At 35.9% G+C, this 15,960-nt stretch overlaps 3 protein-coding genes and 1 long non-coding RNA gene across 11 annotated transcripts; 3 read left to right on the top strand and 1 right to left on the bottom strand.

Annotated features, from left to right (window-relative positions):
• Positions 1–268: 268 nt before the first annotated feature.
• On the top strand, positions 269–889 carry LOC124638644 (COX assembly mitochondrial protein homolog). The gene is made up of 2 exons (XM_047175636.1): positions 269–445; positions 529–889. Exons 1-2 carry the CDS (start codon positions 391–393, stop codon positions 825–827), a joined length of 354 nt encoding a protein of 117 aa, XP_047031592.1. The 5' UTR covers positions 269–390; the 3' UTR covers positions 828–889.
• Positions 890–3,133, bottom strand: LOC124638642 (tRNA-splicing endonuclease subunit Sen2). Of its 6 annotated transcripts, none has more exons than XM_047175633.1 (4): positions 2,999–3,133; positions 1,557–2,450; positions 1,349–1,473; positions 890–1,020 (listed from the first exon to the last, which is right to left on the bottom strand). In XM_047175633.1, exons 2-4 carry the CDS (start codon positions 2,362–2,364, stop codon positions 892–894), a joined length of 1,062 nt encoding a protein of 353 aa, XP_047031589.1. In that variant the 5' UTR covers positions 2,365–2,450; positions 2,999–3,133; the 3' UTR covers positions 890–891. The 6 variants fall into 6 exon arrangements, with proteins under 6 accessions (XP_047031589.1, XP_047031584.1, XP_047031586.1 ...); XM_047175628.1 differs by having other exon boundaries at positions 2,551–3,059; XM_047175630.1 differs by having other exon boundaries at positions 2,684–3,058.
• LOC124638641 (V-type proton ATPase subunit H) lies at positions 2,473–13,268 on the top strand. Of its 3 annotated transcripts, none has more exons than XM_047175627.1 (12): positions 2,473–2,600; positions 4,268–4,291; positions 4,601–4,682; positions 4,762–4,942; positions 5,146–5,358; positions 6,334–6,546; positions 7,209–7,343; positions 7,617–7,802; positions 8,176–8,363; positions 8,899–9,087; positions 9,420–9,533; positions 9,958–10,267. In XM_047175627.1, the coding sequence occupies exons 1-12, from the start codon at positions 2,573–2,575 to the stop codon at positions 10,031–10,033; spliced, it is 1,629 nt and encodes a 542-aa protein (XP_047031583.1). In that variant the 5' UTR covers positions 2,473–2,572; the 3' UTR covers positions 10,034–10,267. The 3 variants fall into 3 exon arrangements, 1 of the variants encoding a protein (XP_047031583.1); XR_006985385.1 differs by lacking the exons at positions 2,473–2,600; positions 4,268–4,291 and adding exons at positions 4,318–4,515; positions 13,155–13,268 and having other exon boundaries at positions 9,958–10,319; XR_006985386.1 differs by lacking the exons at positions 2,473–2,600; positions 4,268–4,291; positions 6,334–6,546 and adding exons at positions 4,319–4,515; positions 13,155–13,268 and having other exon boundaries at positions 9,958–10,319.
• Positions 13,269–15,080: 1,812 nt separating this feature from the next.
• On the top strand, positions 15,081–15,957 carry LOC124639064. Its single transcript, XR_006985439.1, has 3 exons — positions 15,081–15,099; positions 15,194–15,468; positions 15,791–15,957. It is a non-coding gene; the product is annotated as an uncharacterized LOC124639064 (long non-coding RNA).
• The last annotated feature ends 3 nt before the right edge of the window (positions 15,958–15,960 follow it).

Genomic DNA, 15,960 nt, shown 5'->3' on the forward strand with positions numbered 1-15,960 from the left:
ATTACTAAATGCTCATCGATTTTTAGTAGTTTTACTTGAGAATTAGTAACTTGGACTTGAACTTTTTTGTAATAATAGTAATCTATGTAATGTAATAAAGCTAACAGTAGTTATAAAAGGTTGAAAATAATTTGTGAATCTTATTTATTTTTCGTTTAAGCCAATATTTTGACTATTTCAACCTAAAGCGAACACTGCTACGACTCTGCCTAAGAGTTGGCAGCACTGGTGAAGTTTGATGAACTGTCTGACATTGTCAAAAAAATATGTCAATGTCAATTTCATTTCCAATGCGTTATCTCACTGTAGTTGAGATTGGAAATGATAGCAAAAGAAATTGGAATTACTCAATAACTGCTAGAGTATCTAATAGTAAAACATCAAAATAAAATGGCTGAAAAATCTGTACTTCCAAGTAAACTATCTGAAGGACCTCACGGCTTAGGTACACCATTATCTTAGTCGAAAGATAGAACTTGTATCTCCCTAAAAATAATGTCGTTTTTATGAAGGAAAATAATTTTTTAGGTGATCCCGATGACAGAAGCTTGCGAAGGGTTGAAAAAGACGTAATGATACCAAAACTCATCAGAGACAAAGCTAAGAAAGAGAAATGTATTCAGGAAGTGGCAGACTTTGAGAACTGTTGTAAAGAATCATCACTTCTAATGGTTGTGAAGTGCAGGAAGCAAAATTCTGCGCTCAAAGACTGTATGGGTAACTGGTACCAAAATGAAGAGTTCAAAAAACTATGTACTGAAGAGTATTTAGCACAAAGAAGCGAATACAGAAGAACTGGGATTAAGAAACCCATCAAGAGGGCTTAAGTAATGCTTGTAGTTAATATGTTGTTATTAGTTTTGTGTAAATATAATTGAAAATCATTTTATTTTAGTCATCTTCATTTATTACTACTGGTAAATTCCTGCTTAATAATAGTTCCCGAATGCTGAACAATTTTAAATCCTCAGGTAACTTCACACTTTCAGTAGGTCTTATTACTTCAACAATAAGTATTTCCTGAAAGAAAATCACAATAGTAACACAAAGTTTTAAATTGTTTATTTTTTATATTATAAAGCATACTAGTAGCTAGTTTTAACCTCTTGCAAAACTAAATAAAGATTATATTTTGCTAGCCAAGCTGCTTCTTATAGGAATCGAGTCCAGTTAAAATTATAATTTTTAAACAATAAATTAATAATAAATGTTTAAGAATGCCAATCTATACCGTAACTTAACCATAAGCAAATGCCTGCAAGGTTCTAAACTATAGTACCCATTTTGACTGCCTGCCTGTAGCTGAATTATCTCTAAGTGACTATAATGGTAAAAGTATGAAATATACCTTAACTGTTGTATTTGCCATTCTTACATGGCCAAGAATAGAAACCCAGTCATCTTCTTTATAAGACGACTTTATAACCACTATGTTATCAGCATGTGATATCCCAGGACCCTCTTTATACAATACTGAAAATAAATAAATACGGTGAAGTGAAGTTAAATAATTTCATGCAACAACAACATTTTTAACAACAGTTAAAAACCCTTACAATAATCTCCACCAAACTTGATTCCTGGTTTCACAACATATCCCTTAGATCTGTAGTAGTGATAAACTACATATTTGTTTACAAATTTACTATCTGCTGTGGTGAATATGTCCCAACACTTTTCAATGTTGAGTAAAGTGTTGTCAAGGCTCACTATTTGTAAACACCCCAAGCCATAAAGCAAAAAAAAAGCTTCCTGCGGAGTCAACATAAGCTTTTCTTGTATTTTAACTTTATTCAAACAACATTTTGGCTTCATATTAGCAAAGTAGTTTTCTTCCTCAGACTCACTGTTGGGAACTATCACCACAATGTCTTCCTTGTCATGATTCTGAAATCTTTCAGAACTATGAGTAGAATTTGTTTCTGTCCCATCATCCTCATCGCTGGATACCAAATCGATGACATCCTTCTGTGTTCTCTTTTCGCCATCACCAATTATTTTTGCAGTAAGTCCTTCTACATCTTTCATGAAATTATCTGCTTCTGCAGTTCCTTTGAATCCACCAAATTTTTTAAACCAATAATTTCGTTTTAAAAACTGTCTCTTACGCATGATGCGCGGCGTAACGTCGTTTTGGGCGGCTTTCGGTTGCGAGCGCGATGCTGATCCTTTTCCAAAACATCCCATGTGGTACAGAAGTGCTATCTCTTCCACAGACCTTACCTCTACATTAAATCCATTGTAATATCCAGTAAACACAATTCGCATTGAATTATCTAATGGAAAACGCAATGATTCAATAGCCATCGGAAATGAGTCATTTAGGTCATTAGTTTGACAATCTTCTGATTGCAAAGTAGTCATGACAAAAGAACTGGCCAGTTCCCAAATTTATTTACAGCCGAATGTGTCAGTTCCAAGTGAAGACTTGTAGAGCGCAAATTATGATACTGCAATATAAAAAATCAGTTTTTATTCATTTATAAGTAATATTTTGGTATGAATCTTATATACAAAATTATTTCGAAAGTTCGGTGATTTATCTCCTACCCTGCGACTAATTAAAGTAAATATGGATCCATACGACGAACAATTTAATCGTGAGTAGATTTATTTTTAGCTCTTCAACGTTACGACTTGTTTATAAACAACAGGGTATTTGAAAGTGTTTCATGAAACGTACAACCTTCCGATGATTTCCAATATCTTGAAGTACTCTGATAAATAAGTTTTGATTATTTTGTTTATTTACATTGTCTTTAAGGTTATATTTAAACAGGAACCACCAAAAATGACTCCTATTCTAAAAACCGTATTTATAGTAACCGTTTATAATTTATACAGAATTTTAGAACGGAGTAATTTATTTTATTTAAAAAAAAAGTGAAGCAAAAATATAGCTCAAATAATATTACTAAGTAACGAAATCAAATTATAAATCACACTTATCGTAACGTCCCATTCTCATCACTAGAAAAATAAAGATCTCATCCATCACCTTCTCTTTCCGATATCCGCAGAAATGCTTATGGTATGGCTCTACGAGGGCTCTACGGTACTCGTTCAATAGAAAAAAAGCTAGTATAAAATAAAATAGACACAATTAATAAATGGAATTGAGGTTGAAAACAGAATTCTATAAAGTAAATATTAATAGAAACAGCTGGTTGGTCATATTTTTAAACCTATGATACTACTATCATAAAGCTTCGCTTCGGTCGTACGGAGCGCATTTATTAGTGGGAAATTCAAATGAAATAATAATTTTTCATGCTTCAGATATAAATTCTTTCAACTTTCAGTATATTTTTATTTTGCGTTACAAAAGTTTATCATGTTAGGTACATTTGAATTCAAATCACTTTTGGAGTTAACAGAAACTACTTTGAGATAATGATATTTAAACATCAATGATAGCGGAAGACATAATTGCGCCAACCCCAAATAAAATTGGGAATAAGACAGCTAGAAGGAGAATTACATGAAGAGACTACCTTTCTGACCTTCTCAACTCGAAGCCCGGACAATTTTGTGTCCAATAAGTAAGAGTTTCTAGCTTCCGACTACCCGTATGGGCTACGGGCTACGACATGATAGCGGGGACTAATCGCTGAAAAACTCATAAAGCCTGGGCGCATACATTCGGTTTCCGGATTCGGCTTTCTTATCAGGAATTCAGATTCTGAAACCGAAATGCTCTTTTTTCGTACGAAATGTTCACAAGAGCGCACACGTTGTTATTTTTTCGAACGGAAACAAAACCTAACATTCGTTCGGAATCTTCTCCGTGCGTTCAGATAGTCAGAACCGGAACGTGTGCGCTAGTGTCACGAAATCCCGATCAGGAATTCCTGATCAGGGAACCGAATCCAGAAACCAAATGTGTGCGTCCAGGCTAAGATCTACATACATAGATGGTTACTAACTGCGTCAAGCATTGCATCGATACCTACGATTTTGTTAGTTAGCCACACTATTCGCGTAAAATTCATAAGCCTCCTATTGTATAAAGAAGATATTATTATTTGTGCTCTTACGTACGTTAATTTCGATTTCATACAGTTCACTAAATACATATCTATACTAATATTTTTTAGAATACATAAAAACCGATGTTTTTGCAGTATTGGCTGTATCAGAAACTACTTTGGTCTAATATTCTTTAAAAAATATTTTGACACAATTTTAGTTTTCTGAATTTTGCCGTCCTGTATGGAAAATCAGTGTTGACAACCGTTTTATTCATGTTGTATCTCTTTCTTTCTAGCTAAAAAGGTGTTTATCAGAGAAGGTAAGAAAATAATTATCATTGCAAAGTAAAACTAACGTCACTCCCATAGTCACAAGACCTCTCAGCTGAGGCTGTCTTAATTTCTCTGTTTTTCCCAAATATAAAGTTTTTCGATTCTTCTTCGGTAATAACAGACGTGATTATCAATTCTATAGCCAAAATGGCTAATATCGGGGATGAAAATGTTAGTCAACTTATGCCGTCGCTGGGTGATGAAAAAATCGGTAAGTAATGTTACTTGCGCAGTATTCCCCAAGTTAATCGCTGATGTTCCCTGTTCAGATACTTTACCTATGAAATGTGTTCCAGATATGATTGCAGCCACCAGCGTCTTGCAAATTCGTGCAAGCGAGATCCGCCAAACTCAGATCAATTGGCAGTCTTATCTGCAGTAAGTATTGATTGTTAGTGGCTAATGTCTTTTCCTAAGCTGATATGCTGTTGCTAATAGGACTTTAATTATATGACAGGTCTCAGATGATCACGCAACGTGACCATGACTTCATTGTGAACTTGGATCAGCGTGGTCAAAAGGAGCTGCCGGATAGGAACCCAGAAACCTGTGCTGAGGTGTTCATGAACTTGCTGACGCACATCAGCAAGGACCACACCATCCAGTACTTGCTGGTCCTGATTGATGACATCCTTTCTGTAAGTGCCACTTGATACCCACAGTTTATGTAATTGAACACCTTCATCAAACTAAAGTGGGAAAACCTATTGTGATTGTAGCAGACAATCGTGTTGTTGTTTTAAAAATATATGCAGTGAAGCTTAAACATAACAATGAACATCATTTAATACGAACATAATCTCAATTTAAATATTTTGAAGATTTTATTATAATTTTGCAGGAAGACAAAAGCAGGGTGAAGATCTTCCGTGAGGCGAGGTCTCTGGGCAACCCGTGGCAGCCGTTCCTCAACCTGCTGAACCGTCAGGATGAGTTTGTCCAGCACATGACTGCGCGCATCATCGCCAAGCTGGCTTGCTGGCACCCACACCTGATGGAGAAGAGCGACCTCCACTTCTACCTCTCCTGGCTCAAGGACCAACTGAAAATGAACGTAAGTTTACCGCTGTCTAAAAACTTAAATTTTTAATAATTGCAATATTTGCATGTGTTTTAAATATTTTATATGCATGAAGAAATTGACTTATAATATGAATATTTTGCAGTATTAATATTTTGACATACTGAATGATTTTGAACTGAAGCATGTTTCATCAAAGCTTTGCTGGTAGTTTTCACACCACGATACAACGTCACTTTAAAAACATTCAAAGAAATCATATCAAGCTTTTCAAATAAAATGCTTCTAATAAAATAATAACTAACATTCACCCTACTTCTTAGTTTTAAATTAAATATATTTCACCAATTAAGGAACAAGCAGTACTGTGTTAGGATGATTCGCTATAATCAAACATTACAACTTTAAATACAAAACTATGATAATAAATATGGAAAATTGTGTGCATTTTAGATATGAACTATCAAATTCTTATTGGAGTGGAGACAATAATGTTTTATGTTTCTAGAATCTATGAAAGCCTGTTGTATTAAACTGTAAGGCAGATCATAAAGTTTCCCTGATGCTGCTCTGCTGATGGATATTAGTTACTAGGCACATACATACATACAAAATATATATATGCAGCAAATATCTTCAGAATATTTAATGGCAGCACACACTTCATTAACTCTTTACACACTTAAACAAGTGACACATTCTTAATTCATTGTTAGTCGCATTCACAAGCAAACCCATTTTGTATTCACCTTTAGAATAAACTAGTTCAACACTACACATAGTGAAACATCTAAACTATGTACATACTCGAACGTAAACTCCTGTTCACGATAGTCACGTGCAGCAATGCTTAGTGCCTTATACCAGACTGGTATAAATAAATCATCAATGTGTCTAAACTGACTGAAACGTAACACAATGTTGTGAGTATCACGTGCAAGCATCACGCATCGTTGGGGCTTTGACGAAGCGGGTGAATTATCATTGAGAGGTTTGTTTTCTGGTAAGGCGGAGAAAATGTCTGCCGAGTTAGAGCATGCCGAGCAGGTTATGTTGCTGCACGAGAAACAGCATTTCGCCGCCGATAAACTTCAGAAACATCTGAAACATCACCACAAAGAAAAAGACAGTGTCGACGCTGGCCCAGAGAAGTACTCGAGCCTTTACAGCTCCTTTGATGAGCTGAAGCCGCTTGAGGACTTGCCGCCCGGTCTGCACAAGGTACCCTGTCACGTGTAGATGTCGGCACCAACATAAGTGTTAAACAAAACTCTTGTATAATAACAGTGTTAACTAACTCTCTTTGGATGTATCTAGGTGTTTGCTAACAGTATGACAGTTTTCCTAACAGAATGTGTTTATATTGCATGCTAACACTAATCTTGTTCATTTACACTCACAATAGGAGGATGTGAAGGTATGTGCAATGTGCATGCATGCATGCAGGCTTAAATCTGTAGCTTTTTGTTAGAAATATTGTTATTTATTTAGTATTTATTATTATTGATTGTTAAATTTAATTGAAATTATACATTATTTTCTCCAGTCTACAAATGTATTTCATTTTGATTATACCCTCAGCTAAAAAGAATTTTATTTTAAATGCCATTTGAGTTAATGGGTTACTTCAGTGGATGCTTAAACTTTCTTTTTCTATGTGATTTAACTCACTAATTAAATGTTTTTCAGTTTACTGTGTATAAACTGAGAACTTTCTTTTTTTTTATTCAAATAAATTACAAATATTTAGTTATTACTATTGTTTAATTTAGTATTTGAGTCTGTAGTCAGTTTTACAAGCTTTGAATGGATGAAATATTTTTTGGGCGACACTTTGCCAGAAATGGTTATGTACACAGTATAAAATGTTGGTTTATGTACAGAACAATGACTACATTCAATCGGTGGCTCGTTGCCTGCAAATGATGCTCCGCGTGGACGAGTACCGCTTCGCGTTCCTGTCTGTGGACGGCATCTCCACCCTGCTGTCTATCCTGGCCTCCAGGGTCAACTTCCAGGTAATAAAGGATGTTTTATCTTTCCTTAATTCCTAAAGAAATGGGTCTCTATTTCTTTTACTCTGAAACTTGATTTTTCTATGTATAAGACAAGTAATTCCTCGTAATAAGCAATACTTCCTCACAGCTTCTACAATATTTTACTGGGTTTGAATCTCTAGCGTGATATTATGGAAGCTAATGTTTTTCGTCATTTAAATATTACATACTATAGTCACAAAATCAGTCTTTGTAATAACCAATAGTACATTAAATGCCGTCTTTTAATTCCAGGTGCAATATCAGTTGGTGTTCTGCCTGTGGGTGCTGACTTTCAACCCGCTGTTAGCCGAGAAGATGAACAAGTTCAACGCCATCCCCATCCTGGCTGACATCCTCAGCGACTCCGTGAAGGAGAAGGTCACTCGCATTGTGCTCGCTGTCTTCAGGAACCTGATCGAGAAGCCTGAAGATCATCAGGTATGCATGACATGCTCAATAACTCAAAAAATAAAGAAAAAAGATCCTCTGAGTTTATTCTGCCTTGTTTTTTTTTGTACAAATAAACAATTTGACAAACAGCTGGTCAAATTTAGATCAAACGGGTCTAAACCACCTTCAAATAAAATTTAAAGGAAATAAATATAAATTAAAACCAAGAAAACGGTGGAGAGAAGATTTAGACAGCTTCCACAAGGACTGGCTACAAATAGCGACCGATAGGGAAAGATGGATGGCTATGGGGGAGGCCTTTGCCTAGCAGTGGGACAACATAGGCTAATCAAAAAAACTATATAGTGGTATATGATGGTTCCTCTCTAGAACTTTCATCAAACATATTTATTTACTCCAGGTGGCCAAAGAACACTGCATCGCCATGGTGCAGTGCAAGGTCCTGAAGCAGCTCTCCATCTTGGAGCAGAAGCGTTCTGATGACGAGGACATTATGAACGATGTGGACTTCCTTAACGAACGCCTGCAGACCTCCGTGCAAGACCTCAGCTCCTTCGACCAGTATGCCACTGAAGTTAAGAGTGGCCGGTATGTGCCAGACAATTTTTTTAAATTATATTTGTGCAACCGCCATTTTATTAATAATCTTTATTCATTCATTATATTTAAAAAAATGGCGGTTGAACAAACGCTGGTGATTGTGAATTAATCACAAGACTTCTTAGACTTGTTTACAAGGGACATGAAGAAATTGATAAACATCTATTTACATCAAGCGGATAATGATTAAATTTTAGTTTTTTTATGTGACTTACTAAAATAAGACAGACATACTAATAAGCGCTAATTTTGGTATACCTTTAACAATGTTCCTCAGTTCCTTATGCGCTTTTAGATTACATAACATCTGTTGTTTTATTATGGTTATGTATAATATTTTTATATTACGTGCCCCTTACATTCACGCAAATATACAATTACCTCCCAAGAAGAAGGAAAATGTCGTGGTTACTAGCTTCCGCACGAAATTTCACAGATTGCATAAAATTTTGCAATGTACACTCTTTGCATACTCTTTTTCTCTCTTACAAAATTTTTGTTTATACAACCTATATTATTCCAGTCTCGAATGGTCTCCCGTCCACAAATCCGCTAAGTTCTGGCGCGAGAACGCGGCCCGCCTCAACGAGCGCGGCCAGGAGTTGCTGCGGACGCTCGTGCACCTGCTGGAGAAGAGCTCCGACCCCGTCGTGCTGGCCGTGGCCTGCTACGACGTCGGCGAATATGTTCGCCACTACCCCAGGGGCAAGCAGTATGTATATGTTCTATATTCATTTGTTTATTATTCGATTTTCAACCTTATTGCTGGAGGGTAAGGTTAAACAGTTAGAGTTCTGAGCTTGTCGGGTACCCTGGTTATGATGTCGGCCAATATATTCGCAACTACTCCACGGCAAATAATATATTACCCAAGAAAACTACTTCCATACCTGCAGAAAAGTATAATTAGACGTATGTGTGTCTCATCCTCCAAGGTGGTATTACAAATGTGTTTTTCTTATGTTTACAGGGATTATCAAATATAGTAATAGTAAATAATAAAAAGGTTAATTTTTATTTATTGGTACATATTATTCTGTACAGTATTATCGAGCAACTGGGTGGCAAACAACGCGTGATGTACCTGCTCAGCCACGAAGACCCTAACGTGCGATATGAAGCTCTACTCGCCGTCCAGAAATTGATGGTTCACAACTGGTACGTTTAATTTTTTTTTCTTTGCAATTTCAATGTATAAATGCTTATTTTAATCATAGGGAGTGGGGAGTGGCCACTGATTCAGGCTTTCACTTGGTTGACTCGTCAAAATTGTAGATGAAGATAGTCAGATAATATCCAGCTTAATTGCTTCACACGCATGGGTGTGTAAGTAATAAGCTACTGAAGACAGGTTTTTCACCCAACCAGGATAAGCATAAGCAACATTGTATTGCAAGTGAAAGTATTATCAAACTGCTTTATGAGTACATTGTATGTATCTGATTAGATGATTACATAATCACGATAACTTTGTATAACAAACGTTAATCTGTAAACATAGCGTCATTGGATGGTCAGCTGACCTGCGTTAATACTATGTTACACAGATTCTCTATACATTTAATATTTTTCTTGTTTCCAGGGAGTACCTTGGCAAGCAACTGGAGAAGGAACAGATCGACAAGCAGGCTGGCACCGTTGTCGGCGCTAAGGCTTAAACATGTTATATATTGTAAATGAAATATTTAATTCGTTGTTATTATTGTTGTCTTGAATGTACCAGGCAATATTACAGATATAGTAACTGCATTACGTAAAACATAATGTAAATAATGTGCCTCTTTCCATTCTGACATAACTTGCATCTGCGTAATCTGTTATTACATGCCTATTATAGCTTAAAACAATAAAAATAGCACTAAATTTTTTGAAATATTTAGTGTACACATTCCTTTAAGGGTTTTATTGCATAAAAAAATTTAATATGAATGTGATTTATTTAAAACTAGCTGTTGCCCGCAACTTCGTCTGCGTAGGCAATATAGAATAGTCAAAATACTACTTATCCCGTAGGTGCATTCTTTCACGTGACAGTATAATTAGGATTAGCACTTAGCAGTCGCATAGATTCATTGATCAAGGTTGTGTTGTGGATGTGACCATTTATCTAAACAAAAGAAGTAAAGTTTGTGACGTTGTGAATATCTCTGGATCTAGTCAGCCAATTTGGAAAATTATTACATATGGTGCGTAAGTAATTTTCACAGGAAACAGTTATAATCTATGTCTATATGCTTTGAGTCTGACAAAGCTGTCATTTGTAAATTTTCTGCAGCTGCTGCGACTAATCAGAAGCCAGAAAGTCTGTCAGTTTCACCATGGATATCGTCTTGTGTAGTGAGACTGGATTGAAGATAGGTAGATAGGTAGTCGCTCCAAGCAAAATATTGGTACTCAAACAGATTCGGTGACTGGAAGGCAACACCAACATAGTTGGGGAATAGCTGGATGGATGATAAAATGAGTCATCATCATCAGCAGGCGCATAGGGTAGGATAGTTACACTACTGGGGAGAAACACTTGTATGACGGGGATTTTCTGTGCACTTACTCACTATGGTAAGGCTGACCCCACATTAGGCGTGCGCGATCCTCCTGCGTGTGAGTAGCGCGGGCGTCGCGAGCACGCTGCATGAACGTCGCGTTTTGCTGCCCTGCGGCATGTGTGAAGAGTGCAAGCGACGCGCTCGTGGCGAGCACGCGGCGCTTGAGTTGCGTTCTTACCCCTTCGCCCGCTATCCCCGCCGCCCGCTAAACGCCTTAGCAGTTAAACGTCAAGGAGAGCGGCGCGTCCGCGCCGCGAGCGCGCTGTAGGTAAATGCCGCAGGGCAGCAAAACGCGACGCACGCGCGGCGCCCGCGCTACTCACACGCCCGAGGATCGCGCACGCCTAATGAGTGAGTGAGAGTCCACTTCATGTGTTCGTACTTGAAACCTGCAGCTTTGCCAAGATTTTCAAAATGTACGCTTGCAATTTGTCATTTCTTGGTGGAGCCAGCAAATCGAAAGAAACATAAGTGTTGTATACTGTGCGTCACTACCGCACACCGGGAAAATTTCGCTCTTGCGGAGGACGTTTATATACCATATTTTGTGTCACACAGGACGACAGTAAGTATCCACCGAAACACTTTCAAAGATCTGATGAACGAACAAATCAGACCTAACTTGGTCACGTGGGGCCAATCAGAGCTCTATGAAGCGATAATACGCTTTGGCTCCTACTGTTATTGTGGTTTCTGAAAATTTATTCACCTCATTCAACGATGAATGTAATTCTGATGGTACTATTAAGAACACTTGCTTAGCGCAGAAGCTGACGTTGGCAGGTCGACTCTTTTGACTTCTCGAATAGGATACCATTGGTTTTTGTGTAATGCACACCTGCAATGCATGCTGGATTAGGATAGGATACAGGTGGATAGGATTTGCAACAGAAAACAATTTTGTCTTTGTGATTGAATGACATCAAACGTAGTTTTATATAAAAGGTGTTTTTTTAGACTTGGCTCGGGTCTTACTGAGACTGTTCGTAATCGTGACCAGTGTATTTGCGATCAGAAGTTGAAAGTAAGCATGTCTCTGGTATGCGACGCGCAATTTGTACGTTTTCAGACTCATAAAGCATTTTACGTGTGTATGGTATTAAATCGAGAAAGCTCCCATTTCTTATCTGCACTTTGTATCTGGGCTTGTTCTTAAAGCTACAGAATCCTACATTACATACCTACCTCACGCTTAGCAGCGCTTGCGAGATACAGATCCTCCTTTCTTCTAGGATTAAGTTTACATATTTTGCATCAGAAAAAATAATTAAGGTCTACTTAATACTACTCACTCAAAGTAATTTGTTTTAAGGCCACCACATTAGTGGAAGATAAGCTAAACTATGTTTATGAAAACATCCTGATATGAACTCCATCTGTAACTTTAAATGATAATTAATTGTTATACTAAAGTCATCATTTTTGACATAATGTTCAAAAAATAATTTAGATGGCACCGTTTTAAATTTGGCTGAGAACTATTAATTTTCCTTTCATCAAGGTAATAATTATAATTGGATTTTGATGTGGCACGGCAAACTGACAAACACTATTGAAATGTCTATCGAAAAATTACACTACGTGTTAAAATATGGTGAATTACGGAAAATACACAACTCCATCTGTTGAAATAATAATCCTCTATAAAGAATGTATGGTAATTTATTGTCATTTACCACCTCTCTCCTTTGACAAATTTTATGTATTTTATTTAACACAGATTACCACAGATGGAGCTACTTTAACCTTGGCTAAACAAAATTTTCATATTTTTTTTTTCTTCCGAAGTTACTTATGAAGGTGTGATTTTCTGTGTAAAGGTTAATCTTTAATAATAGGTCGATCAACTAATATAAGTACAACATTCAAATGTACAGTTTTGACAAACAGATTGCGTGTCGTAATATTTTACATCTTGAATTCACAAAATTAATCATATCTTTTGATAGAGTGAATCGATTTCGATGAAACAAAAACTAAGTAATACCCCAAGTTACGTAGAATGTTTGTATATAAGCATTTTCTGCATTGAATTCGTAGATTTTACGTGAATCCCGAACGAACAAACAGATAAACAGATAAACAGACAAACAGACAAACAGACAAACAGACAAAAATGACAAAAATGATGGAAATGGGTTCTGTTAGTTATCCTTTAACATGCTGGCTATTTTTTTTGTCAATTTCTTCAATGTACAAAAATTACTTTTCTACAGATTTATTATATGTATAGAAAAGATATTATAATTATATAATCAATAATTAAAATCAATAGAGTTTTAGTGGTTTGTGATGTGATAACTGGCGACATCAGTATTGTGAATAAAGTTCATCATAATTATGTTGATTACCTGTTTTATTGTACCTACTCGTTTATCATTATTGAACAACCATGTCAGTTCAGTAGAAACGGATTTCTTCTCGTCAAAAGCAGTCAACAGCAAGTACTCATAATAAAACCCATCATGTTCCTTTTTAGGCCTTTTATGTACGAGGGCCGCGGTAACTCTTTCGAATAATCCTACAGTCATTTATCAAAGGAGCGACTTCACATTTTGGCTTGGTCTTGATGGTAGATATTTGGATTGGTATTTTTAGGGCCCGATTCTCCTAAGTTAATAATGCCAAAATTGAATAGAAATCGAATCGCAATATGATCGCAATAGCAGTTTTAACCATATCTACTACTATCTACTAATATAAGACCAATCGTATCCCAACGACATTCGATTGGTTTGCGATTGGTCTGCTAATTTGGTGATTTTGGTCTAAACGGTAGTTTGTTCTACAATCATATTGCAATCGTAAATCATTTGCAGACAAAATGATTCATTATTGAAAGACAGAAAAGGATAAAAACGTTTTTTCAAAGAAAAAATAGCGGAATGCCACATACGCTTCAATCATAATCGAGTCGTGATTGGATCGCAGTCGAATGTGGCAATTGTGAATGTGGAATTGTGTCGCAGTAAAATTAGGAAAATCGGGCCCCTGGTACCATCTCGCAGTGCTTAAGAATCTTTCCCCCAACTGCCCACAAGCCCACAAAAACATGATAACTGCAATGTAGGACATAACAATAATTACACCCGCAGTTTCCCCGGCATCCCGAGGCGAGGGAACTACCACCGCCCGTTACTACGTTATTCTGATAAGTTGGATTAATACTGCCAGGTTTAAAATAGACATAGTAGTTTTTGCGTCAAAGAGCAGCAAACAAACATACATTATATTAAAAAAATAATTACGCAATCTTCTATTGTAACTCTAGACATAAATTTTACACGATATCGTAATATAGCGCAATTTTGTTGTGCGGTCTAGGGTACCCTTTAGTTACCTTTCTTTTTTGGCCTCCTGTGGACTTCTACTAGTCAGCGACTTCAGTACACATATGGTTCACATCCCTACGAAAGATCCATAGAGTAATTAGGGACACGGTATCGAAGCAAAAGTATCGATACCGTACTCATGAGTAGAATCGATAACAAAGTATCGTACTCATTAAAGTATCGAAATAAAAGTATCGATACTTCAAGGTATCGAGTACTTTTTAGATCAAAATTTGCTAGGTCAATATCAGTTAGTAAATAATGTCAGTTTTACTTCAGTTCAGCAGGACATAAAAAACAAATGATATTGGTACCTACACAAATTTAATAGAATGGGCAAGACGACAATTTTTGAAAATGTGTTTTAAAATATTCTTAACTATCTACTATTTCTAAAAAATATAATATTTCTGTAATTTATTAAATAATTATTGAAAAAAATTAAATTTTAATGAAATGTTAATTTATTCGCGCCAAAACGCAGTCACCGACGTTGACATTTGCTGTGACGTCAATCCTTAGCAAACTTGTAAACATTAGAGTCGAGTAACAAATAAAACATATTAAATATTATTTTAATATGAATTCTAAAGGATATAAGTGGTGTGCGGTCCCGCAGTGCACTAATACGTCAATAAAAACCCCTAACAAAGTGTTTATTTACGTGCCAAACGATAAAACGATGTGATATAAGTGGCTAACTCTTGCACGGCGAGATTCTAAAGCTGTTCGTCTTGATACATCTATTTATTTCTGCGTAGATAATTTTGACGTAAGTTTTAACGTTATTCCTTATATTCATAATATTCTGCGACATTGTTTTACAAACTAAACATTAATTACAAGGTATTCGGTAGTAAATCTAACCTCGAAATGTATAGAGCTTGTTTATCGACTTTATATTCACGATTGATTATTGATTACTTTATTCATTTTCCAGTTGCCACATGATATGGATAATTATATGGAATATCACATAATGGGTTCTGTGTCGAAAATTCGAATGAAACCAGGGTGTATACCCACTAAATTTGAATGCCAAGCAGATAGGAGAAAACGAGCATCTGATATGACCGAACGACCATATACTGTAAAAAAGCAAAGACAGGAATTAATTCAAGATTCTATAAAAGATCTGGAAGATAAAAGTATTGTAAATAAAGCTATAGAGTTTGGAGAGACATCATCAAGTTCCGGTACCAATCAATTTTGAATGTATGGTTCTTTGTAATGTACAAGCATAACAACAACTAAAAGAACTAGAAGTAAAAAACCTGTATAAAATGTAAATCATTAAAGTTTATATTCTGTTTATGTAAATTGTATCGCATGTTAATAGTAGAACCTAATTTTTAATTATAGTAAACAATATGGGTACAAATACTTTCATGTGTGAGGTACTAAATGTGTGTACTAATATCTCATTATATATGTGTATCTCATTATGGAACACCTTTAAAATCAAATAATTGAGTTTTAATTATGGGGTTATAATTATAAGTTACAATAAATATTAATTTATGTGTTTGCTTTTCAGCTGTGCATGGAAATACAGAAAGTATTACACAAGAGAAAAATAAGTCTGCAAATAAATCCATCCAAGTTTACATCACACACAAATTCAGGAGCAAAGGAGCAAATTAGAACCTATGATTATTTAACCTCTTTTTGTATGATCATAATTAAATAGGAAAAAATAAAAGTACT

The sequence above is a fragment of the Helicoverpa zea genome, chromosome 18, assembly GCF_022581195.2.
Source record: "Helicoverpa zea isolate HzStark_Cry1AcR chromosome 18, ilHelZeax1.1, whole genome shotgun sequence".
In the NCBI taxonomy this organism is placed as follows: Eukaryota; Metazoa; Arthropoda; class Insecta; order Lepidoptera; family Noctuidae; genus Helicoverpa; species Helicoverpa zea.

What these genes read in the sequence shown, in the direction of transcription:
- LOC124638641 (XM_047175627.1), top strand. Translation starts at nt 2,573, where the DNA reads ATGGATCCATACGACGAACAATTTAATC. An exon ending in ATACGACGAACAATTTAATC is followed by an intron (nt 2,601 to 4,267) that starts GTGAGTAGATTT and finishes CTTTCTTTCTAG; the next exon opens with CTAAAAAGGTGTTTATCAGA. An exon ending in TGCCGCCCGGTCTGCACAAG is followed by an intron (nt 6,547 to 7,208) that starts GTACCCTGTCAC and finishes GTTTATGTACAG; the next exon opens with AACAATGACTACATTCAATC.
- LOC124638644 (XM_047175636.1), top strand. Translation starts at nt 391, where the DNA reads ATGGCTGAAAAATCTGTACTTCCAAGTAAACTATCTGAAGGACCTCAC. An exon ending in TGAAGGACCTCACGGCTTAG is followed by an intron (nt 446 to 528) that starts GTACACCATTAT and finishes ATAATTTTTTAG; the next exon opens with GTGATCCCGATGACAGAAGC.
- LOC124638642 (XM_047175633.1), bottom strand. Translation starts at nt 2,364, where the DNA reads ATGACTACTTTGCAATCAGAAGATTGTCAAACTAATGACCTAAATGAC. An exon ending in CAAGTTTGGTGGAGATTATT is followed by an intron (nt 1,474 to 1,556) that starts GTAAGGGTTTTT and finishes ATTTATTTTCAG; the next exon opens with TATTGTATAAAGAGGGTCCT. An exon ending in TGGCAAATACAACAGTTAAG is followed by an intron (nt 1,021 to 1,348) that starts GTATATTTCATA and finishes ATTTTCTTTCAG; the next exon opens with GAAATACTTATTGTTGAAGT.